Consider the following 25,630-nt stretch of genomic DNA (forward strand, 5'->3'; position numbering starts at 1 on the left):
TCCAGTTGTTATATTTCTTTAATTGTATTGTTGTGTCAAAATTACTTTCCTCCTTTTAAACATGCATTTTTGAATATGGTTTTGTTTCTAGCGCTGTGTTGTGATGTCGCTGTTTCATTACGTATTATACCCCTTAAAGGTTTCAATATCTTGTTGTATCGTTCACATTGCTTTAATAGTAAATGGTCTGTAGACGGAAGTTCCCATGTTTCTTCATGTGAGTGAGCTTGGAAACATCCTCTCTGACTGACTGGTCGTCATCTCATCCGTGCTATCTCAGGAAAATCAGATGGGGTTGGGGGGGGGGGGGGGGGTCCAGTTAGAGAATTCAGATCTGTCCATCCCAAGTCTGTGTTTGTAGGATTCCAGGTGCAGAGGCTTTCTTGTACTGCTTTGGTTAATGCTCCAATGTTTTTTGTTAAAATGGAAATTGCCTAATGTGGTTGGGTTTCACTTTTTTATCCTTGTATTAACACATACATTTTCTTGTGTTTCAGAAATCGAGGCGAAAGAGGCGTGTGACTGGCTGCGTGCGGCAGGATTTCCCCAGTATGCTCAGCTCTTTGAAGGTAATAAAAGCACTCAGGGCACTCCCACCACACGCATTCATCACAAAGGTGGCGGGGTGTTGTTTGGTAAAAAGATAGAGATTAATGAACTAGCACACCAATAAAAAGGTCTCTGTAATAAACCAAAAACATCTTTCTTTGTTTTATTGCAGCTTTATTTATATCTGTTTTATATCAGACAAAACACTATTCGAGCTTGAATGGGAGCTTTTTAAAAGGATGACTGAATAATGGTACACTGCCATCTGGTTTGTCACCCTAGTTTCCAACACAGTTCACAAAGCTATGTTTTCATGGGCTGCATACTGAGCCTTTTTTATCAACTGTCCTCAGGATGCCTCGGAGCTAGGGCTCCAGTCAGATCCCCAGACACCAGAACACAGGCGAATATTGGCTGTCTAATCTTTTCCAGGCTACAACATAAACATGTCTTCTGTGCTTAAATACTGAAGTCATGGCAATAAATTGGTTTTGTCTGAGCTTAAAATAGCTTTCCTCCCTCAGATCTTTGTCAAGGTCAGACTTTTCATGTGCTTAGGGGCTATATATTTGTTTGCTGACGGTTTGTTGGTAGTGATAACATACTGTAGCTCAAGCAATGTTCGCTGATAATGAATGATAAAAGACTGAAAAGCAGAAAACATGAGCTTCATTCCTGATGATTGGGATCATGTATTAGGAAACTTCATTATGGGGAAATCTGTTATCAGGACGTATTAGCGTTTCAAAGCCTACAGTATATGTGAATGTCTGCCCCCCTAAAGAACAGGCAAAGCCTTGTTGAGGTCTAAGCATTCGCTGCTGCTTCTGCTTTTCATAAAAAGTTAACAACTTCACATGAATGCTGTGGAATGCTAGATTCAGAGGGTCTGGATTCAGTCTCTTAAGTTATGTAAGAGGAGGCCCATACTCAGAGGAAGACGTAATGCCTGCACAAGCCCGAGCGCTGTTATCTGAGCAAATTCTGTCTTTTCTCATTAGCATCACATACAAAAGTTTGATGGTCTCCCAGCCTTCAATGTGCTTCTGGAAAGAATGTGGTTTCCACATCTTTTTATTCATTAATTCTGTGGACACTGTCTGTAGGAGAACTACTGAAAAACCAAATCAAATGTCAGCTCTGACAATTGTTATGCTTCTTTTTCTTCAGATTCCCAATTCCCCATTGACATAACCCCTGTGAAAAGAGATCATGACTTTCTGGACAAAGATCTCGTGGAACCTCTGTGCAGGTAACGACACGTTTGACTCACACTGAGAAGACGGTGGCTCATACATGAGTCAATGCTACAAATAATTTCCTTGCCGTAGGGAAACTGAGATATATATATATAGTGTACAGCACTTTGGCTCGACCAAAAATCGTTTAAAAATGTGCTATATAAATAAAACTTGATTTGATTTGATATGGAAATCCATGTCAGTGGTTTTGTGTAAACATTTAGGCATCTGGAGTGCCTAACTGTTAATTAAGACTCATTCAGATGTGGCTAAAACGTAGACTAGTGTCTAGATATTCTCTAGTCTAGTAATAACCCAAAAAACAAGTGTGTCGAAACTAAATGGTAAGCCTGATATTGATTTAATAAACTCATTAACTGAACTAACAGAATTTGGAGGAACTTTCTTTTCTTTAAGATTTTGAGATTCACTAATAATAAGACTATGCATATTTTTCACACCTATAAAAGAACTGCACTTAGCCTACAACTGGTGGCTTCACATCTTTCCCTTGAAGGACAAGATGGCTCATGTAGTTTTTTAAATCGAGATGAAAACAGCACTTCAGTTACCATAGTAACCATAGCAACCATCCCAAGAGCGAGGGAGGGGGGGGAGCATGAGGCATGCCTCACACAGCTCAATATACTGTGACTCTAAACAACCCTAAAGCATCCCATCTAAATTCCAAACTAGCCACGGGATAAATTGGAGACAATTGGAAACAGTTCCACCTCCAATGTGATTTTGCCCATGACTTCCGAGCATCTCTATGGTAACATAAGGATGGCTTTGTTGTCAGTTACGACACCAAAGTCTAGTGTTCAAAAATAAATACCTTATGGGTGTCTGAATGGAAACTGATAGATATTTCATGTATGTGAGTGCTCTCTCTGATCCCTGGCTAAGCAGCCTCCCATTTTAGCCACCACATTCAAAGCTCTTTAGGCCCTTGGAATAAAGGGGCCCCAACTTAAAAATCCTCTCTTCAGCTGGGTCCCACTATCTCCGGTAACAATCATGAGAACTTCGTGTTTGGCTAACCCCTGTCGTCTGCAGCACGAGGGTATAGTTAAGGCCTCCATCTGAGGTCATTTACTGTCTCAGAACAATACTGTCAATCTGTGTTGTAGATAGTAATATATGGAGCTTGTGATTATCATACCACAAAGGAGTTCCTTTTGGTTTAAAGCCAAGGCACAGTGAGCTAATTGTACTCCGTCATGCCGTCATCTTTCCCCCCTGTTCTATTATTGGTCCTGTAGCGTTTTTAGATATTACATTATATATCCCAGTTTGTACACCCACAAAACCTCTAACCACAAAGAATATGCTCCAAGACGTAGACTGTATGTTTTTATCCAAATATCGAAAACATTTCATTGCTTCTCTGACAACCAAGTTTAGGGCATCTGCATTTAAGGCAAATATGCAATGTTATTGTTTTTTAACGCAGCAGAAAGCTATTACAGACTGCAGTTTTGTTTAGCTTGTGTGAAACACGATTGATGTAGTAACCCCTCGTAATTCCCCCCAAAAACGAGTCGACTGCAAAATGTTATTAAAGACTGGTGCAGGTGCAGGGCTGTGATTGAAACATAAATCTCACTAATTCATTGGTTTGCCTCAAATTCATCCTTCTGAACTACAGCACACCACCTTTGAAGCCACAATCACTTAGATCCAATGCTGAGAGAGATAACAGAGCAACCGTCAATTACCGGTGTTCATTAGGTTAAGGATATTCAGGCACTGACTAACTGAATTTCCCTCTGAGTCTGTCTGTACATCCAGACCTGCCGCTGATCTGGTTAAGATATAAATAGCAAATAGAATGGGATTTATTTCTGACGTGGTCATTAGGAAGCTATTCTAGGTTTTTCTCTTGTTGGTCCAGAACTGTTTTCATCATTGGGCCATTTTTAAGCTTGTACAAAGTGCAGATGCCCAGCATTTAAGGAACACTAAAAGACAAGAACACACCAGTCCTGTTTACCGGTTACTAGTGGGTTTTAGAGTTTATTTTAAAACGTTACTCATTACTTTTACAATACACTTTTGTGTATTTCATTTCCAGGTTAAAGTTTTTTGCTCTTGTTTTAATAATGTAAAGCACTTTATCACTTTAAAAGGTTCTGTGTTTATAACATTTCTAATTATTTCTTTCAGGCGACTCAACACCTTGAACAAGTGTGCTTCTATGAAACTTGACGTGAACCTTCCTAAGAAGAAAGTAAGTGTGGATTCTACATTTCACGCTTTTTCATCAAAAGGATGCTTCTGTAGTCTATTGCTTTTAAGGTGGATTGTTATATGAAGTGTGTGTGTGTGTGTGTGTGTGTGTGTGTGTGTGTGTGTGTGTGTGTGTGTGTGTGTGTGTGTGTGTGTGTGTGTGTGTGTGTGTGTGTGTGTGTGTGTGTGTGTGTGTGTGTGTGTGTGTGTGTGTGTGTGTGTGTGTGTGTGTGTGTGTGTGTTCACCTCTGAGGGTTTTTTTACACCTTGGAAAGCTTTTTTCCTTGACTCAAATATCACAATTGTCATGTCAAATTTGTAAGAAATAGAATACAAATTCCAATGCCTTCATAACAAAATTGTTTTTTCTTAAGTTATGAATATACTTCACCACACAAATGGAATCTGGTTTCAGCTTTTCCTCCAACACTGATATTCGAGATTGTACCATTGTTGTGTTCATACCTTTTGAGAGGGATTTGTATCTCTCCCCACTTTGGATTGCAGCCTGCTGGCATATATTAATGATATTTTTCTTGCCTTGGTCTATTAATGGAAAAGTCTTTAAGTAAAGGGAATCATTTGTCTGGTGCTTTATCACTGTTGGTTGATTGTATAATGTTATTACTTCATAGCAGATACATCCTCCAGCCATTTCCTGCATTTCCTATTTAGCTGTTCATTGTGGATCAGATGATCTGTGTTATGTTTCACTGTATACATTATTCATTACCTTGCATACTGTAGTCAGCTGATGTTGTGAACAATACATTCATACTCAACCTTAACCCTTTTTAAAAGTGTTAAAAAATACAAGTTAATATTATTTTAATTATTTTGTGCGCATGTTCTCTTTAATTCATTTGTTTTTGTTTTTATTTAATTGGGTAACTACCTAAAAAGAAACACAACTACAAAGAAGTGTAAAATACCAAATTAAATCATGTAGGTCAGAGTAATTAATGCTATGTCTCTCCTCAGAGTGAAGACTCTGATGAAGAAGACCTGTTTGCTATCAGTGACAAATGGACCTTTGAGTGGAGCAGCCGGCGTTGGTCCAGGCTACAGGACACTGATTGTCTGCTGGGAGAAGGTCAGCCCTCCAGCGACGGCCTGCCTCTGAGAACCACCACCAGCAGCGAGAGTGTTCTGACTGACCTCAGCGAGCCAGAGATTTCCTCCCTGCACAGTGAGAGCAGCGGTGGCAGCGGCCACAGAGGCCTCAGCACAGAGGACTCTGACTGCTCCAACCGCACCGGCTCCGATTCTGCAGCAATGCCAGACTCTACTTCTCTCACAATGCCTCACATCCCCAAAGAAATTGCCCACTACGGCTCACTACCTAATAAGCATGGCAAGATAAGCCACACCCGTGCCAAAGACTTCTTGAAGCGCATGGAGACACTGCGATCCAAAGGAACACTGGGAAGGGGTCGTAAGTCATTGGTAATCGGCTCTCCGGTGCTGCAGCAGGAGGCCCAGGCACTGAAGACCCTGCAGTGTGTCGAGATCATTAATGGACATGCTGAAGCTCCAGAATTACCGCCCAACAAAGTTCAGCCGTCCCAGTCCAGTAGTGAGGGTAGCAGCCACTCTAGTGGCAGCGCTGTCAGCACACCCAGCCTAAAAGAGCGTAAACCTCACCGGGCTGACCACAAGCGGAGTGGCATGTATTTAGAGGACTTAGACATCTTCTCAGGCACCCAAGTGAATAAAGTTGCTGAACAAAACCGCAGGAATGAGTTCTGCTCTTATGAGGACCTGGTTGTCCACATTCCCAAAGACCACAAGCCAGGTACCTTCCCCAAAGCACTGTCCATAGAGAGCCTGTCCCCAACCAATGGGGCGTCTATCAACTGGCACAGAGGCAGCATGCACCTGGACTCCCCACTGATCTCATGCAGGAAGGAATCCAGACCTGTCACACAGTGCTGCTCCAGAGGCAGCCGCATCAGTGTGTATGATAATGTTCCTGGCTCACATCTGTACGCCAGCACTGGAGACCTGATAGACCTGGAGAAGGAAGACCTGTTTCCTCATCTAGACGACATCTTGCTGCACGTCAACGGTCTACAGCAGATAGTGGACCACTGGTCCAAAAATGTGTTGCCTGTGGGAGAAGGACTGTCACAGGCGGACAGCAAGAAGGAACATGAAGCAGGTCAACAGTCCTCCAGTCAGATCACATTGGACTTTGAGGGAAATTCAGTCGCAGAAAGCCAGACTACACCTAGTTACGGTGACAGAGACAGAGTATCACTTGCTGAAACCGAATCAACTGTCCTCAGGGAGAGGAGGGACTCAGGAGTAGGGGCTTCACTCACAAGACCTAATCGGTAAGACTAATGGTGTTAACAGTATTGAAATATTTGAAACAATACTAAGATTGTATTGAAATCTTATCTTAAATATTTCCTTTGCTGTTGAATTTTTCCTGGCATCAGGTTACGGTGGCCCAGCTTTCAGATATCTAATCGCCTAAGTCACTCAGTGGCGTCCCTGCAGATCACCAACCAGTCAGCAGGCCAGCTCAGTTTGTTGCAGAAGTTTTCTCTGCTGCGCCTTACTGCAATCATGGAGAAGTACTCCATGTCCAACAAGCACGGCTGGACCTGGTAAGTCTAATTCTAACATCCAACATCCACTTTTTAAGGATTGATTACATTTTTCTTTATCAGTGAAAGCACATTTTACATCATTTACCTCATTTTGTATGTAGGTTTTTTCTCTAATTATTTGATTAGTACAGTACACATCTTTCTTTGTGTACTATGGTATGAGCAGGCCTTAATGAATTACTAGAACCATATTCCCTTTTGGTATACACGCTCTTAATACTATTTTATTTTAAGTAAATGTGTTTTTCTTCATATCTTTTCTAGGTCCGTGCCAAAGTTTATGAAGAGAATGAAGGTACCAGACTATAAGGATAAGAATGTGTTCGGCGTGCCTCTCATAGTGCATGTGCAGCGTTCTGGGCAGCCGCTGCCCCTCGGCCTGCAGCAGGCCCTGCGGTACCTGAGGAGCCAGTGTCTTGACCAGGTATGACAAAGTACTTGAATTTTCACATGTGAAGTAACAAATGATTGACTTTATCTACTGTGTATAATGTGGTGGACGTTTTCCAAAAGATTATTACACAAATTGTAAGCAGACAGATACAATTGTCAGTGAGCGAATACTGCTGCCAGCTGTCAAGTTAACACGTCTGTTTTGCTTCCAGGTGGGTCTGTTCCGTAAATCAGGGGTGAAGTCTCGAATTCAAGCGCTCAGGCAGATGAATGAGAATTCTCCAGACAATGTGAACTATGAGGATCAGTCTGCCTACGATGTGGCTGACATGGTGAAGCAGTTCTTCAGGGATCTACCTGAGCCTTTGCTCACCAGCAAGCTGGGGGAGACCTTTCTCCATATCTACCAATGTAAGGACATGAATCTGTCCGTGCTCTCGTCATGTGTCAGATTTAAAAGTTAGTGTCTGACTTGGTTTTCTTTAAATCCGGAGAGCAGTGTGGATTTGCACCTATTCCCTCTTGTATTACTTAAGATATAGGATATATACTGTATAAGAGATAATATAAATCAATTTTCTCATATGTGCAGATGTACCGAAGGACCAAAGGCTGCAAGCTGTCCAGGCAGCCATCATGTTGATGTCAGATGAAAACCGGGAGGTGCTGCAGACACTGCTCTGTTTCCTCAGCGATGTGACATCCTCTGTGGAGGAGAACCAGATGACACCCATGAACATTGCTGTGTGTCTGGCCCCCTCCCTCTTCCATCTCAATATACTCAAGAAAGATAATCTCTCACCAAGGTAATTTTTCTTGTATTTTGTATGGGGAGCATTGCATGCCATTCTGTTCCTTAAAAAACTAGTAAACAAGACATGCATGCTTTCTATTAATTCCTGCATGATTATCTTCACCTATTACTCCATAAAGATACACATACAAATGGGTTACAGAGTCTGCTCAACCCTCAGGGGCGCAGTAGATTGCTCTCTTTCTGGGAAGATTTTTAAAAGGCCATGGCACTTTTTTGAAACCCCATGTTTTATGAGACCATGCTGTGTACAAACAAAGCAAAGCTCTCTCATTTATCATGTTGAAATTGTTGTTAAAAGGATCAAAGGGGTTTCCTGCAGAGCGGAGGAAGAGTTTATATACTGCATTTGGTGGGGACTTTGACCCGTGGACTCTACTGGCCTAATAAGCATTCTGTCTCCCCAAAATCCCCAGGGCCATGCGGAAGAAGTATGCCACTGGCAGACCAGACCAGAAGGATCTGAATGAAAACCTAGCAGCAACACAGGGCCTCGCTCATATGATAGTAGAGTGCAACCGTCTCTTTGAGGTACAAGAACCTGTAGTTGTAATAATACAAGAATTTCAAGCCTGGATGCAATATCCCCAGGCCTCCTTCTATATTTGCTGTGAATCTTACCGCATGCTTTTATACACCCATTAGATCCCTCATGAGATGGTTACTCAGTCACGTAATTCATATGTGGAGGCTGACTTACATGCACCAACAATTGAGGAGCTGTGCAAGCATCTGGAGGATCAGGATGGAACGTACCACACTCACATGGAGGGGAGGCTTCAGAACCAGATCAAAGAGGCCCGGGAAAAGTCCAAATACTGGGTGTCCTGCAGTAGCTCTGATAACACAGAGCTCTCCTATAAGAAGGTTGGTGCTCTACCCATTGTAGAGTTCATGATGTTTATTAAACCTCAAATAAATATTGATATCTCTTTTTACAAGTAACAAGTTAATAATTATCATAAATAATGCAAACACATATTTTCAAGTTATTAAAAACTCTATGACCTTATACATTTTTTATTATTAATTTATCATCAGATTTATATTAAGTTTAATGAATCAGTCATTATTTGTATTATTCGTTTTTACTTCTTGTTTACATTTCTTACATTACATTCTTGTTGTCATTTAGCGTTTGTTTTATTTTTCTAAATGATGCTAGCTTAGTCGGTTGAGGGGGGGACTGTTTTGTAAGCCTGTGTCTTCATGACCTCTCCTGTTATTTTCTTTCATATTTCATGCATATATGTGTGCAAATAAAGGTTTTCTCGTGTTTCTCCAGGTGGGAGATGGGAACCCTTTGAGACGCTGGCGAGTGTCTGTGGAGGTGGAAGCCCCACCATCTGTAGTCTTGAACCGTGTGCTACGAGAGCGCCACCTATGGGATGTGGATCTGCTGCAGTGGAAAGTGTGTGAGACACTGGACAAGCAGACAGAAGTGTTTCAGTATGTCCTCAACCGCATGCCCCCTCATCCCAGCAGGGACTTCGTAGTACTTAGGTGAGTGGTAAATAAAAAAAGAGACTCAAAGCAAAATATATATTTTCTTTAGTGAAATGCTATAATGTGTTTTTCTCTTAGGCCACATACTCAATCTCTTTCTGTTTATTCAAGGTCTTGGAGGACAGACTTGCCCAAAGGTGCCTGCTCCCTGGTTTCTGTGTCTATAGAGCATGAGGATTGTCCGCCTGTGGGAGGGGTACGCGCTATAGTACTGGAGTCCAACTACTTGCTGGAGCCCTGCGGCTCAGGAAAGTCGAGGCTCACTCACATCTGCAGAGTGGACTTGAAGTGAGTCCCACAAAAATCTTAATGAGATATAAAATCTCAATAACTTCAAGGTTTTTAGCTTTTAAAGAGGACAAATTACGCTCATTTTCAGATTTATATTTATATTTTTTGCTTCTACTGTGACATGTTTACATGCTTTATTGTTCAAAAAGTGCTTTATTTGTCTAATACTGCCTGTGCTACAGCACCTCTTTTCACCCTCTGTCTGAAACCAGAGGCAGCCTAACTGATGGTTAGCTGATCAACCACTTAGAGATGTGTCAGAAATGTCCTGACCCTTAGCAAATCAAGTGCAATGTGTTGGAGCGCTAGCCGATAGAAGTGCTAGTGTTACATAGTGTAAAGTAAACCAAGAACTCCAATCAATTTGATTCGGGACAAACTACAGGAAAGAGAAAACCCAAGCAAATGGGGCCTCTTTGATACTTGAAAAGTACACCTATACATTTCTACGTGTGATATTTGCATTTTTAAGATAATAATTTAATGAATTATTACCATTGAAGCTCCTTTCAAAGTATATTATATTAAATGTACTGTTTTTTTGTTTCAGAGGAAGGACTCCAGACTGGTACAACAAAGCCTTTGGTCACCTTTGTGCCGCAGAAGCTGCCCGGATACGCAACTCCTTTCAGCCGCTAATCGCAGACGGCCCGGAGACCAAAATCTGAAACTCTTTGCCAAGTGTGTCTGCTCAGCCTTGAGATCAAGATTGAGCCTTTGAGTCATTGCTTACATGCAGACACAAAGCATAGACAGGACCCCAGAACTAAAGCACAGTTTATTCTTTTATTTCCAGAGTAAAAACGCTCTGAAAATAAATTTGAGCTCCTCTGTACTTGCACAATGACAAAAGAGGACATCTTATAGGTGCTGAGCATAATTACTCAATGGGAAAATAATCATCCTGCCAATGTCCTTAGCTTTAGGATTTTATTTACATTAATGTTGCTTAACCTGTTTATTATGATAATTATTATCTTTAATAATATTGTATTACTGCTACTTTAATCTACAATGTCTAGGACATTCAAGCTCCTTAAACGCTTCTGGGAAGCATGTATATGTTATTCTTTTCAGATTTAAAGCTATAATTATTATGATGTAGACTCCAGCGACTGTAAATATGTGTGTGAATATACTGTACATGCAAGGTAGATGTATATATTGTATATATGTGAAGGGATAAATAGTATATATGTTAATATCCTATATATTGATTTTTTCACTGTGTCAAGCTTTCTGTAGTACACATGGTACAAATTGTAAGCTGGTTTTACTTTGCCTCAGTATTGCCATTTTGGAATGGGTCTAATTTTATTGAACTCTGACCCCCAGGTGGTTGTAAAAAGAATGACTTAAGGTTTGACTTGTTCATACCTGCTTAAGGGTACTGAATTGTGCAGTCAAGTACAAAAGACATCCTTTTATAATAAAACTATCAAAATTATAAAATGTTTTTATGCACTGATTCTTCCTCTCTCTTTCACTTTGAAAAGACAACACAACACAAAATAAAATAAAACAAATACCTAGCATGGTCAATTGACACACACGGTGTCAGTCAGGCTGAGAGTATTACTCTACCATTGACTTGTCCTCCACAAACAACATTCTTGTTCATGTGGGATGAGAGCGACCTCTACCGGACATTTGAAGGATTTACACGGACATGGTTTAATGAATTTACATTGACACCTTATTGGAGCTTACAATTCATTTGTATGTTAACATATCAGTTATTCAAAAGCTAAACCAAATTAAGTCTGCAGTTAATTTGTCTCACCTTACCTTACAAGACCATGGGCTAAACACATTTGGTTGATTGACTTTTGTGTCCACTAGGTGGTGGTTTTTGATCAGCAGAATATTTGACATCATTGTGACCATGTTTTTTTATGTATGTTGCCGTAAATTCGATCTAGCTTTAAACTGGAAAAAAACAAAACATGATCGGTACAACTGTATGCAGCCAAACATTATACCTTGGCTTGAGACATATTGAAGACATGCTGACACACATCAGCTTAATGAGGTCATGAAATGCAAGCTCAGCTTCTGGCTGTCAGTCAGGACGATGGACAGGATTGTTGCCAAGCTGTCAGTGTGTCTTTTATATAACCACTGGAACCTGGTGGCTTTTTGTCATGTATTATTATGGACTGTAAATATGTGTCCATATCAATTTGGCAAAGCAAAATGAGACATTGCCTACTTTATCTAATTATAAACATTTAAAACATTGAGTCAAAGGGCAGTCAAATGCATACTTTTTACTATAAAACACCATATAGGCAATGCATCTATGTTTTTGGCAGCACATTATTCAGCTGAATAAATAACTTGAAACATTTAATTAATATAACATATCTGTACATGGAAGCATGAATGGTCACAAGTGATTCTTGCTAACATAGATACAACAAATAATATTATTATACCTGTCTATGATTAAACACTCGTTAAAAACCAGTTCAATGTGATGTGTAGCAGACACTACTATTAACTCACCAGGACCCTGAAAGAAGAATTGACCAAGGGAATTAATCTCATTGTAATAGGATTTGTTGTATTGCTTTGCATATGACTATCCAGGGTCACCTTTGTGCCTCATAGTCTAATCCAGGAAATGGACCTGAATCCAAAACTGAAAATGAAACCAAACCAGCACACCCTGTAAAATAAAAATAATTTGTAGGATGATAATGATAATTCAGGTCAGATGTTTCCATGTGTGCATTCATGCATTTCAAAAAGATTGCCTGAAAGTCTTGGTGTTCATATCCGCGTTATATTGACTTGGACGTACAACACAGATCTAATCTTAACCTTTAGCAAGGCTAGTATAGGCTATTTCTAACACCGAACATGGTCGTCTTACGGTTGTATCCTACGACGGCATAATGACACATATTTATAAAATATATTTTGATAATTTCTGTTTTGATTTGAGGTTTACATTCATTTGCATTTTGGAGACCTTGGAGCCTTTGGAGACTCTCGAGCTTTAAAGCACCGTTAGTATAAATAGTCTTTGCATTTATGTATGCCAGCTCACTTAATGAAAAAAGGGCGCAATTAATTGTATGAGGTAGGCTACACCTCTGAGTTTCCTGTAGCGATAAATTAAAATTTAGGAAATATATCTTTATTTATCCAGAACATGTTTGTTATGCTTTTATGCACATCATTGGCTTTTTTTTTGTTGCGTTCAGGCCAGAAATACAAGTCAGGTAACTTCCGATTTTCATCTTTGTTTGGGAATGTTTTAAAGGAAGCTACATGATGAAGCGACCAGCGTGACTTTTACAAATATGGACTGTTTTACGTTTAACTTTCACTTAACCGCACTGGTTAAACCAACGGACAATATAACTTTATAAAATGGATGGAAGACAATTTACACCCACTGTTTTCTTTTGGCTTGGCAAACTTTTACTAAATTGCCATGCTATTAGCTCCGGGTAGCACTCCGCACTCTGCCGGTCCCGCCTGTTCGGTGCAGGGGAACGGCTGTCCTGCTCGGCTCTCAAGCTCCATCATCTCAGCGCAGGCGTGTTGAACCGCAGGCAGGGGGCGGCAACATGGCGGTGACAGCAGCACAGAGAGGCGCATTGAGAGAGCGGCACTCTCACATACACAGCGCGGGGCAGTCTGCTCAGTTTACCGGCTGGTACCTACAACACAGCGGACTCTCTTACCGGGACTCTCCGGATTGGATTTAACTGACAGAGTGATTTATTGCTTCTGTTTTGTTGTTGTTTTTCGCGGTTTCGCGAGTGTTCCTCTCTTTCATTTATTTTGGATCTCCAGAGCAGTGATTGGATTTATTGCAAGGAGATAGCGTGTGACCGGTTTATAACCACCCGGCTTGGGTGGACATGACAAGCGAGAGACCGGTGACAATGCCCGGCTCTATGTCTCTCTCGGACCGACAACCTCCTCCAGGTCACAGGCAGCACGCAGCTGCAGTCTCCGCTGCCGCCGGGGAGACAACGATGATGTCCGGCTCAGGTTCAGTGGTGTTTCCGGCTGGGGTTATCAATCCATCGGTTCCAATCCGGAATATCAAAATGAAATTTGCTGTTGTCATCGGACTGATCCAGGTTGGAGAGGTTAACAACAGGGATATTGTTGAAACGGTGCTGAATTTGGTAAGCCCCCCCCTTTTTTTGTAAAGAGAATACTGTTCAGTGGCAACAATTGAATGTAATGTTGGCAAACACTATTTTAACCTCAAAACTGTGCAAACGAGTATTATATTATGCAGTGCTAATATAAGTAGGCCCACTCCTGGATATGTGAGAGTAAACACAATCGATACAATTAAAAGTCACACATTTTCACAGACAGGGTAGTTTAGGAATACAACATTTTCTCAAGTTTTGAAGTTCAGCAAAGTCCCAACTTCCTCGTGCCTGCTTATGAAGGATGTGGATGATGTCAGGTAAGGTGAAGGTAAAGGCTTTATAAATACCTTTAGCCTGATGGTGCAGCACTAAATATCAGAAGAGGTTTTTTGTTTAATGAACTGATGTGGGTGAGCAGAGCCAGGGGACATCTGCTGTTGCTGTGTGTGGAATAATGCAGGGGCCCTGGAACTAAGGGTCTCCATATAATACCAGGGATCACTAGTTTTGTCAGGGTGTCTTTTGGGAGTCCAGAATTACTGGTGGTCAGCGTTTGGTTATAATGTGGCCAGTGAAGCTCCTCAGCAGTGTTGTGAAGACAATGAATATTCTTGCTGTATACTAGACCTGCTCTTAATTTATGCGGGGTTTTGTAGTCACAATCACCCTCTAATGAGATTAACCCAATATTGTAAGGTATTGTAATGCTCCACTTTTTAAACAGGCCTGGAGAGTCATTTATCTTAATTAATTGTATGATTAACTGCTGCCAAAGTAAGAGAATAATGAGACATAATAGTTGTGAGTACAAGTTGTTTGGTGGTTTAAACTGATAGTATGACCAGAGTCGCCAAACAAAGGCTATTTCATCCACAAGTATACAGTGTCACATGATATGAAGAGACTGTAGAGCTCCTTCATACCTTTGTTGTCTATCTGCAGGAGTACCACACTAGGGCCTGTTTGCAATAGGTGGACTGCCCTTGTTACTACACTAGAGATGAATTACAACCCATTCTGGCACAACAGAGATCCACTTTGAGGAGCAAGACTAATTGTAGCCCTTGGCATGCTCAGACATGAGTTGTACTGCAATAGCTTGAGTCTCCGACACCTTGCCCCCTTTCACTTTGCAGGTTTTTTCTCACATGTGTGCACGAGAAATAACGCACTGCAGTCTACAGTGTTTTTTCAACACTTATTTGAATTGCTTTTAATAATTTCTCAATTTGATTAAAGCAGTGCATCAGTGCCAACGCTGCCTTTTGATCCTCTGTGCATTTTTTACATTTTAAACTAATTTGTGAATACAACATAGTGTACTTTATCCAAACATTTCTCAGTCGCCTAAACTTGAAATGATATATTAACAATTTGCTTTACTTGATGTGTTTACAAACAGAAATACAACTTTACCCAAATGATGTGCAGACAAATAAACAACAGTAGTTGTTATATATCACAAACTGCATTAATAATGCTAGCAAAGGATGCGGGTAGAGAAAGCTGTCATTTAAACCTCCTATCTGTAATATACCATGACTACAGAAATGTCATAAATTCAGCATATTTTTGAAGTGTTGTACAGAGGGCCTGGAGATCCAAAAGCCTCCGTAGTATCTCATGGGGTCCAATTTGTGAAGTAATGAAATAATAATGTATTTCCCTTTTCAAGGAGCATCATGGAACAATTGTAGTTAGATGTTCAGACCAGGATCCCCTATTATGAAAAGGTGTCTTAATCTCTTATTTAAAAACCAAAATGTATAGAGAGTTCTTGTTGAACTGCAGAGATGGGAAATTGACTAATACAGTGGATCTGATATTTCCCTTTCTTTTTACCAGAATGAGAGCCTAAATGGGCACCTGCCATCAGAAAGGTACATCTCTATGATGTTTGAAAAAGGGGATTTGTCCCATACTCAGATGATACTTGTCAGCTGGCTTACTGCCTTCTTCAAGATGAGGAAATAAGAGAGATTATTCATACTTTGCTAATTGTTACTTTGTATGAATCATTCAATGAACTTCTCTGACAAAAGAGAAAATCACGTAACTCAACAGCCTTTCCCTTCCCCATTAAAGTCACGTATGTTCTAATGGATAATGGAGAGAGTTGTGAATTAGGAAAAGCTTTCAGGGCACATCCTCATCTTAATCCTCATGACATGTGGGAGTAACTCAAGATTTCTCACATGCTGTCTCAAAGAGGTTGATGCATTAAAGAAACTCTTGGTGCTTTTGACTGTCATATTAAATCAGAGATTATTACCAAGCTTATTTCAGATTCCTGAAACATGCACTCACACCTTTAGACAGTACGTAAGAGGTGTGTGTTAAAGCCAAGGATTTTTTCTTCATAAAGAACAGGAACTTTGGTTAACCCAAATGTTATACCAGTTACGAGTGATTACAACATTTTCATGAAGGAAAAAAGCATCACAACACCCAAAGAAACTGCAACACAATCCACTTCTCCTCTACCCATTTGCATGCGCAGGATCAACATATTCATATTTTTCCCAATCTTTAAAAATATGGAGAAATACAGTTTGTCTGTTTGTTTGAAGCTCCTGCTGTTAGCTGATTATGTTTGTAGCTTGGGACTTTTTGTTGATCTAAGGGATTGCTTAAGAAAAAAATACTGGTACAGTGACTGTGGAGTATTTTACAGATTTAGATGAACATATTAAATTGGATACCACTAAGCCTGTCCAAAACAGTGGAGAAAAATATTATTCTGCAGGAGTAGATTGATTCAATTTTCAACATTATGGCCGATAAATTGATGAATTCATTTAATTGATTGATCGTTAAGCCACAAAGAATGGACTAGAATGGTGTCTTGGACTAAAGTCATTTAGCCTAAATGAGAAACGTAGGGAAATGGCTACTGGGCATAATACATATTATTTGACTTAGACTAAAACAACCATTTAATAGTTTAATCCACTAAGAGGGGACAGCTCTAGTCAAAAGAGCCACTATTTGTTTATGTAAAATTAAGTCTGCAGGGGTTGGGACATGGAAATCAAAATATGTTTATCACTCATATCTGCCAGGTGCCAAACAATAGGTTTTAAACATGCTTTTATATTAAAATATTTCTAAATGAGAAATTGACAGATACTATTTTAAATGCCCATACTGCTATATATGATCAGTACTAGTTTCCAAATTAGTTACTTTCATTGGTTTATTAATTACAAATGCTAATACAACTTCCCTTATGTTAGGTATAATGATGGATATTGAACTGTGATTAGTATAATTTGCTGTTTCTGATCACTTTTGAGAGCAATAATATAGTATCAGAACCAAATAAATATTATCAATATACTCTGTAAATAGATGTTTTACGTGAGACCTATTGTTGTATCAAAAACCTAATAAATATAAGGATGATGTGATGTCTGGTGAGTTGGCTACCTGAACCATGTGACTGCTCTCCGGACTTGGTGTCAGCAGAGTGCGCTGGAGGATTATCTGATCATCTGCTCTGAACAGGACTCTGCCACTCCGCCCGTCATAAGTACCTAGCAATCAACATTGTCACAAATAAATGATTATGTTTTGTTTATTTCTGCTTCTCTTTGTTTGGAGGCAATCTTTATTCCTTGTACGATGTGAGGGTCTAAGGTCAGAGGGTGTCGTTTTCTCATACTGATATTCTGCACAAACTGTGCTGTTGTATTTACTGTATAGTGTCCTTACTGTAAGGTCATTATTATATGTACAGCACTTTGGCTCGATCAAAAATCGTTTTAAAAATGTGCTATATAAATAAAACTTGATTTGATTTGATTTATCAAGTGAATGAAGCGCTTCACTTGAGAAATGCACCAGAATCGCTGGAAGTTGCTTTTTAGTAGATGATGTGCTCTCCAGAGACCTGGGGCCTCATTTATAAAGGGATATACGCTCAAAAAATAGCGTACGCCAGTTTCTACGCAATGTTTGCGATTTATAACATACTAACTTGAAGGGAAAATGTGCGGTCCTCCACGCAAACTCTAACCCATGCGTACGCACTAAGCACAAAAACGGGAGAGACGAGAAACTGCGACACCGCGTTGGCAGAAGGAAGAATGGAGAGAAATATGTGGAAATAATACCATAAACAAAATGTTACCTCTCATTTATCATATATGAAGAACTCATTTGAGAGGCTGCAGTGGAGACGCTGCGCACAGCTGATCGACAGCTGGGACACAAACCACCAAATACAAAAACATAATTCAGATCCAGTCGTCATGACTCCACTCCGGAGGGATTCCCCGATCACTTCTTACAGTTTCTCATCAGGGGGTGTCTCCTGTCCCCGGTACATACACACTGCCTGAGGAAGGCTATGTGTATTTATTTTGTCATTAACCTTTTTCGGACCACTTATTTATTTATTTTGGTGACGATCCGACCTCCATGCTGCTACTCTGGTTCAAACTGCATCCACCAAACAATATGATTTATCTCGACCTCCCCAAAAGAACCAAAATCTGACACGGTGTGAGATGTCTTTTTTAGCTGTTCTGTCGTCATTTCCTGCTATCTTCTTCATAAAGTCAGTCAGAATGAATGAATGAATGGGCGTTTCTTTGACTATTTATAGGCAAATGTGGGCGTTACGTGAAGCCCGCAAAAGCTGCACCGCATTTCGAGTCGATTGTGATTTATAAAGGGAAACCGGCGTAGGAAGTGCTGTACGCACTTTCCTCGCCGGTACGCAATGTTTGGTGAATCGGAAAATTTCTGTACCTATTTTTTGGATTTCTACTACGTAAGCAACCTTCCCACGTGAATCCTACGCACGGCGTTATAAATGAGGGCCCTGGGGCCTCATTTATAACGCCGTGCGTAGGATTCACAGCACTTCCTACGCCGGTTTCCCTTTATAAATAAATGACGACAGAACAGCTAAAAAAGACATCTCACACCGTGTCAGATTTTGGTTCTTTTGGGGAGGTCGAGATAAATCATATTGTTTGGTGGATGCAGTTTGAACCAGAGTAGCAGTATGGAGGTCGGATCGTCACCAAAATAAATAAATAAATGGCCCGAAAAAGGTTAATGACAAAAACAATACACATAGCCTTCCTCAGGCAGTGTGTTTGTACCGGGGACAGGAGACACCCCCTTGATGAGAGACTGTAAGAAGTGAACGGGGAATCCCTCCGGAGTGGAGTCATGACGACTTATGTTTCTGTATTTGGTGGTTTGTGTTCCAGCTGTCGATCAGCTGTGCGCAGCGTCTCCACTGCAGCCTGTGAGTCTCAACCCCCCCCCAACCCTATATCCACCAGTTAAAAGGAAATACAACTAATGTGTTGTGTTATATTAGATGTACAATTTACCACATATGGTGTTCTTAGCTTCCATACCTCCTGTGTTTTACGAGCGACTTATCAAGTCTTGGCAAACGGCATAAAACACGATTAAACATGATAGTATATAAAACCATGCTCGTATCTACAACCTATAGAAATGCAAAACGGCGTCAGTTTAGACGTAATTCTGTCCTCCTGCTTACCGCATCATTTATGAGAAAACATTTCATAACATTAACACAACATATGCGAGGTGGTTTTCAATAACATATCCGTATTTATTTATTTCTCCAAGTTATGTTTTTGTGTGCACTGAGGAGTCTCAAACAGGCGTTTGTTTAATCATTTTAAGATTGGCTTTAATCAATGTTTGAAAATGAATTATTCATATATGATAAATGAGAGGTAACGTTTTATTTATGGTATTATTTCCACACATTTCTCTTCATTCTTCCTTCTGCCAACGGTTTCGCAGTTTCTCGTCTCTCCCGTTGTTGTGCTTAGTGCGTACGCATGGGTTAGAGTTTGCGTGGAGGACCGCACATTTTCCCGTTAAGTTAGTATTTTATAAATCGCAAACATTGCGTAGAAACTGGTGTACGCCATCTTTTGAGCGTATATCCCTTTATAAATGAGGCCCCTGGTCTGGGGCCTCATTTATAACGCCGTGCGTAGGATTCACGTGGGAAGGTTGCTTACGTAGTAGAAATCCAAAAAATAGGTACAGAAATGTTCCGACATTTTCCGATTCACCAAACATTGCGTACCGGCGAGGAAAGTGCGTACGGCACTTCCTACGCCGGTTTCCCTTTATAAATCACAACCGACTCGAAATGCGGTGCAGCTTTTGCGGGCTTCACGTAACGCCCATATTTGCCTATAAATAGTCAAAGAAACGCCCATTCATTCATTCATTTTGTCTGACTGCATGAAGAAGATCGCAGGAAATGACGACAGAACAGCTAAAAAAGAGATCTCACACCGTGTCAGATTTTGGTTCTTTTGGGGAGGTCGAGATAAATCATATTGTTTGGTGGATGCAGTTTGAACCAGAGTAGCAGTATGGAGGTCGGATCGTCACCAAAATAAATAAATAAGTGGTCCGAAAAAGGTTAATGACAAAAAAAATACACATAGCCTTCCTCAGGCAGTGTGTTTGTACCGGGGACAGGAGACACCCCCTGATGAGAAACTGTTAGAAATGATCGGGGAATCCCTCCAGAGTGGAGTCATGACGACTGTATCTGAATTATGTTTTTGTATTTGTTGGTTTGTGTTCCAGCTGTCGATCAGCAACTATATATCCATAATCCACCAGTTAAAGGAAATACAACTAATGTGTTGTGTTATATTAGCTGTTCAATTGACCACATATGGTGTTCTTAGTTTCCATACCTCCTGTGTTTTACGAGCGACTTATTAAGTAGGCGGTGAACGGCATAAAACACGATTAAACATGATAGTATATAAAACCATGCTCGTATCTACAACCTATAGAAATGCAACACGGCGTCAGTTTAGACGTAATTCTGTCCTCCTGCTTACCGCATCATTTATGAGAAAACATTTCATAACATTAACACAACATATGCGAGGTGGTTTTAAATAACATATCCGTATTTATTTATTTATCCAAGTTATGTTTTTGTGTGCACTGAGGAGTCTCAAACAGGCGTTTGTTTAATTATTTTAAGATTGGCTTTAATCAATGTTTGAAAATGAATTCTTCATATATGATAAATGAGAGGTAACGTTTTATTTATGGTATTATTTCCACACATTTCTCTTCATTCTTCCTTCTGCCAACGGTTTCGCAGTTTCTCGTCTCTCCCGTTGTTGTGCTTAGTGCGTACGCATGGGTTAGAGTTTGCGTGGAGGACCGCACATTTTCCCGTCAAGTTTGTATTTTATAAATTGCAAACATTACGTAGAAACTGGCGTACGCCATTTTTTGAGCGTATATCCCTTTATAAATGAGGCCCCTGGTCTTGTCATGGTAAGCTTTCAGTCATCATAAGCTCAAGGGTATAGGGAAAGAGTTTGAGTTCAGTTAAATGCTGATAATGACATTGTGTTTAGTACTGTAAGTCACTGCAGAACCTTTTTGTATTAAATCAGGATCATAATCTGTCCTGAACCAAGTTCTGCCAGTGACCAAATGCATCATTAACAACTTTTAATAGTTCTGAAAATGCATTATGTATTGTAAGACCAGAGGTCAAAGATCAAAGTGTGAAGAGGAAGGCTTTGTGCGTATACTTATACTGACTCTGATCTCCATATAAAAAAATGTATTTAAGAAAGGAAAATGCACATTCATTATCACGAGCACTTGAGTCCATCATGTTAATTTGCCAGATGTATCCATAATGTTATATGCAGTCCCTGAAATACAAAAGTCGTATAACTCAGGCAGTTGGTTTGATTCTGAGAGGCTCCGTTTAAATCTTCCTTCTGTATTCATTTTATTACATGTGTATATTTAAAGAACGTCATGATGGTTCAGTAGAGCTGTCAGTTTAAAACAAAAAGTGCAGCTCTCTAGAATCGGCTATCCTTCAGTGGACTTTTAATTGTTTGGTTGTGGATATACTGTCCGCTATCCAAATACATACTTTTAGGATTGAGGGCTCTAATACCTAACAGGTATGTACGTGAGAATGAGTAACTCTCTGTCTGTCTGAGTTAGCCCCCACGATGCACTGGCGATCTGCCCAGAGAGTGTTCGTCCTTTGCCAACTGGTTTTCTAGGATAAGCTCCAGCACGCTGTGAGTAAAAACAAGCTTCACGATAATTAAATAATGTATATTTGGGCTTGTTGCAAAGGGGGTGGCACATCCAGTGTCCAACCACCAGACAAAAAGCCAATTACCAATTGCTGCATTGTGTGAAAATGTATGAGTATAAGTATAACAGTTCGGGTAAGCATGATGAACAGGTCAACCAAATACAAATTGAAGATCATTTCCCCACATGGACTTACAACTTTTTGTTTGCGTGATCTTGAATCTTTCAAGTATAGGCAGCCTGAAATGTAATGTAGATTGAGATAATGTGTTGTAAAATATTTTGTGGACCCTTCAAGGTTGCTGTAATTCCACGTTTTTATTCCAATTTGTATCTTTGTATAGAATAGGGGGGTTCCTCCGATACACTCCTAATCACTGATGATCGTTAAAGCTGATTAAGGTGATGTTGAGTTCTCTGAAGTTTTAAAACATTCACAAATGGAGGTTTGTGCAATTGAACCAGGGGTTGAGCAATTTATACAAATCGTAAATAAGGTTTTATACTGGCTATCTGACTAAGTGAAAAATGTTCACTGAATAGATCTTGTCATATATCTGTAATTATGTCTATAATTAGGATAGTTTCATCTAGGGCTTTCCCGAATAACATTTTTCGGGCTCCGGATATTCGGTAGTAATCAGCAGCAGATATTCAGTGCGTGCGTGCATGTTTTTATCATGTGTAACGCTACTGTTTGAACGGTGGATAAAGCAGCTTCATCATGGCAACTGGACAACAACTAAGCTAAGCTACTACTTACAGCATTCAGGTGACTTTTCATAGTTGTTGTGCCCAGAGTCTCTATTAGAATTTTTTTTTGCCGGTCATCATGTCCGTTAAAGTTTAAATCTTCCGGACAAAATGAGAAAAGTGCCGGTCAGAGGTCGTCTTTGTTATTTATTGAGCTTTAAAACAAATTTATATGATTCGATATTAAACAAACTAATTATAGTAGATTAACTACATTATTCAAAAGTGTACAGTAATTTATAACAACACAGGAATAATAAACGGAGCACTCTCTCTCTCTCCTGACAGCCCGTCAGTATCTCATGCAGCTCGCTGATCCAGTAATGAGTGCAGGGCTCGCAATTAACGATGTCCCGATGTCCCGGGGACCATACAAATTCCTACTGGGACACAAATCTATTTTGTCTGGGACTATTTCGGGACAGTGAAAAAAAAATTAAAAGTAAACTTCAAAATGGGTGTTATTTGCAAAGTCATTCGGCTGTCAAATCATAGAATGCATTCTACGTCATCCACTCTGCTGCTGACTGCTGCTAGACTCGCGCCAATGCAACGGTCACAACAGTTAAAAAAAGTAGATAGAAATGCTGAGGTGGTTGAATAAACAGCCCCCTGATGCAAGCCCCAATTCTGCCGACTCCCGAAACGAAAACATCCCAAGTCCTGGTCATGATGCAATCGTCTTCCACTGTGGTAAGTTAGTTGTCTTAAGTGTCAATGTTATCTAGCGCTAGCGTTAGCAACTGAAGTTTGCCTTACAATGCATACAAACGTCCTAAAATGCGGTGTCACGTTCTTTTGAAGTTTGTGAAAATGATGTGAAATACAATTGATCAGAATAAGAGATGTAGGGGGGGGGGGGGGGGGGGGGGGGGGGGGGGGGTGAATGAGTGAGAGCAAGATGAAGATAGAAGATAGAAGATCAATTTATATTCCTATAGTACTACTGACTTGTAATTAGAACTGAAAACAGATACATTTATTAAACTGTATTATGGAACTTCTGTTTTTTTATTATCATTCATACCACTTGTATTGCCAGATAGAGGGTTCCGATCATAAAACACAGAGACCATACAGCCATACCATATTGAATTGAAAAATACAAATCAGAATTCTTCAATGTTGACATGACAATGATAAATTAGTCTGGATATTGAGAAACAATAGAAAAACATGTCTTAAAATAACTCTCTTCCCTTCTACTCTAGGAGAGGCAACAGATCAGACTAATATTCATATGTTTAAAAGAATAAGTATTTTAAACTTACATGGTGGACCAGAGTCTATGGTGTGATGATTAAGTGACAAAAAAGTATCAAAATATATGTATTCTGCATAATTGGGGGGGGCGACGATACAAATTTAAATTTGGGACACTGCTGGTTATATCCGGGACAATACAAAGTAGAATTCGGGACAGTTGTGGGACACTGAGGAAAAAAGTTAATTTCGAGCCCTGAATGAGTGACCCGACAGTAAAGATAAACATATCTATAACTAGTTTAGTTTGAGAGGTAATTAAAATAGCTAAGTGTGATTTTCTAACCTGAAGCTGCAGGTGATCATGCAGAGCTGCGTGTCGACTCGTCAGCAGCAGCTGATCTCTCTCCCATCAGATTAGACCGAATATTCGGATATTCGGGTACAGCCCTAGTTTCGTCTTAGTTGAGTGTTTAACAATAGTCAAACTAGATGAATGCTTGAATAACAACATCTGCACTGTGTTGCAAACGGCAAACTTATAGGTGGAAGATAGCTGCCTTTGTGATATGATGTTGTTGTTTGTCTTTCTCAGATTTGCATCTTTCACATTCACATCACTTTTTTTGTAGAGTTTGAACTTAAATCAGGTTGAAGTAAAAGAGGTTAGGAGCTGAAGGTTTAAGGGAGGGCTTTCCATCTCCTGCTCTGTGGATGTTGTTGTTTCATTCTTCTGAAGTCATTTAAACTTTTATTTTAAAATATATGTTGTTCCACATTAAAAGATTATTCCAAGCCGGCAATTTAAGACAAATTTAAACTTTGTCATTGTAGCAATTGCAAATAGTGTGGGTAAAGCAAATTGAGTTTTGGTAAAGCACACATGACATGCATAAGGAATGAATTGAAAATGGAATCAAAGCTGCCCGAAGTTAATTAACTTTTCTTTTTTGAAAATAAGTTAAACATAATGGTGCCAATTGCCAAACTTTGCTGTCAAGGGAAATCAGTATAGTAGTGATGTTACGTACGCAAAGGATCCGATTCTTTTGAACGGCTCTTTGTTACGAACGAAGGGAACCGAGTCGTACTTGATGAGAGCCGTTCTTTTTATCGTTGGTACACTGCCTGCCATAAATCCACTCGCCTTTACGTGAACAGTGAAAAAGCTTACTCTGATTGGTTAGGTTTAGGCAGGAGTGCCTCTGATTGGTTATGCACGAGGAGTGAGATGTTGTGGGTTAGGGTTAGCCAATCAGAGGCAGAGTAGGGGTGAGTCTTAACGGAATACACATGAGAGAGAGAAGTCATAACAAGTGGTACAGACGACGTGTTTTTCGGGTGAAAATGAGCCAAACGCAAAAACGCAGCAGCATTTGGATGCACTTAAAAAAAAACATAGGCAATGATAAATCGGAGTGGAACATTTGTAAAGCCAAAATATCATTTAAAGCAGGGTCAACAAATAATCTCCACCGCCACTTAAAAAACACCTGGCTCTTTTAACGGCTCTTTTGAATGGCTCTCGGCAAGGAACGGAGCCATAAGATCCGGCTCCCTTCAAAGAGCCGGAATTCCCATCAACAGTATAGGTAGAAATGTATAATGGATGGAAGACTTGTGTATAGCCTAAGCTGCTTTTAGTTATGGTTTGACTTGTTCTGGAACCATCCCTTTGCTGCTGTCGAGTCAGATGAACAGCTTGATCAATCTTACATCAATATCACCTCTTGGCAGTGGCACATTTTTGCAAATGTCACAATTTCCCCCCCAACAATTTTCAAACATTAC

The 25,630-nt window shown here is 40.0% G+C and overlaps 2 protein-coding genes across 12 annotated transcripts in view; both read left to right on the top strand.

Moving 5' to 3' along the window:
- stard13b (StAR-related lipid transfer (START) domain containing 13b) overlaps window positions 1–11,094 on the top strand; it is a 68,786-nt gene extending 57,692 nt beyond the window's left edge. For all 9 annotated transcript variants that reach the window (XM_034207134.1, XM_034207133.1, XM_034207135.1 and 6 more), the window contains 13 exons: window positions 498–569; window positions 1,720–1,801; window positions 3,960–4,023; window positions 5,004–6,358; window positions 6,467–6,637; window positions 6,905–7,064; window positions 7,246–7,444; window positions 7,626–7,839; window positions 8,264–8,378; window positions 8,493–8,714; window positions 9,133–9,350; window positions 9,465–9,641; window positions 10,195–11,094. In XM_034207134.1, coding sequence (XP_034063025.1) covers window positions 498–569; window positions 1,720–1,801; window positions 3,960–4,023; window positions 5,004–6,358; window positions 6,467–6,637; window positions 6,905–7,064; window positions 7,246–7,444; window positions 7,626–7,839; window positions 8,264–8,378; window positions 8,493–8,714; window positions 9,133–9,350; window positions 9,465–9,641; window positions 10,195–10,312 — 3,167 coding nt within the window. In that variant the 3' untranslated portion in view covers window positions 10,313–11,094. The remainder of the gene's footprint in view (window positions 1–497; window positions 570–1,719; window positions 1,802–3,959; window positions 4,024–5,003; window positions 6,359–6,466; window positions 6,638–6,904; window positions 7,065–7,245; window positions 7,445–7,625; window positions 7,840–8,263; window positions 8,379–8,492; window positions 8,715–9,132; window positions 9,351–9,464; window positions 9,642–10,194) is intronic.
- A 2,173-nt stretch (window positions 11,095–13,267) lies between these two features.
- Window positions 13,268–25,630, top strand: part of nbeab (neurobeachin b) — a 219,441-nt gene continuing 207,078 nt past the window's right edge. For all 3 annotated transcript variants that reach the window (XM_034207128.1, XM_034207130.1, XM_034207129.1), the window contains exon 1: window positions 13,268–13,795. In XM_034207128.1, the coding sequence (XP_034063019.1) occupies window positions 13,523–13,795 (273 nt within the window). In that variant the 5' untranslated portion in view covers window positions 13,268–13,522. The remainder of the gene's footprint in view (window positions 13,796–25,630) is intronic.

The sequence above is a fragment of the Gymnodraco acuticeps genome, unplaced genomic scaffold, assembly GCF_902827175.1.
Source record: "Gymnodraco acuticeps unplaced genomic scaffold, fGymAcu1.1, whole genome shotgun sequence".
NCBI classification, from domain to species: Eukaryota; Metazoa; Chordata; class Actinopteri; order Perciformes; family Bathydraconidae; genus Gymnodraco; species Gymnodraco acuticeps.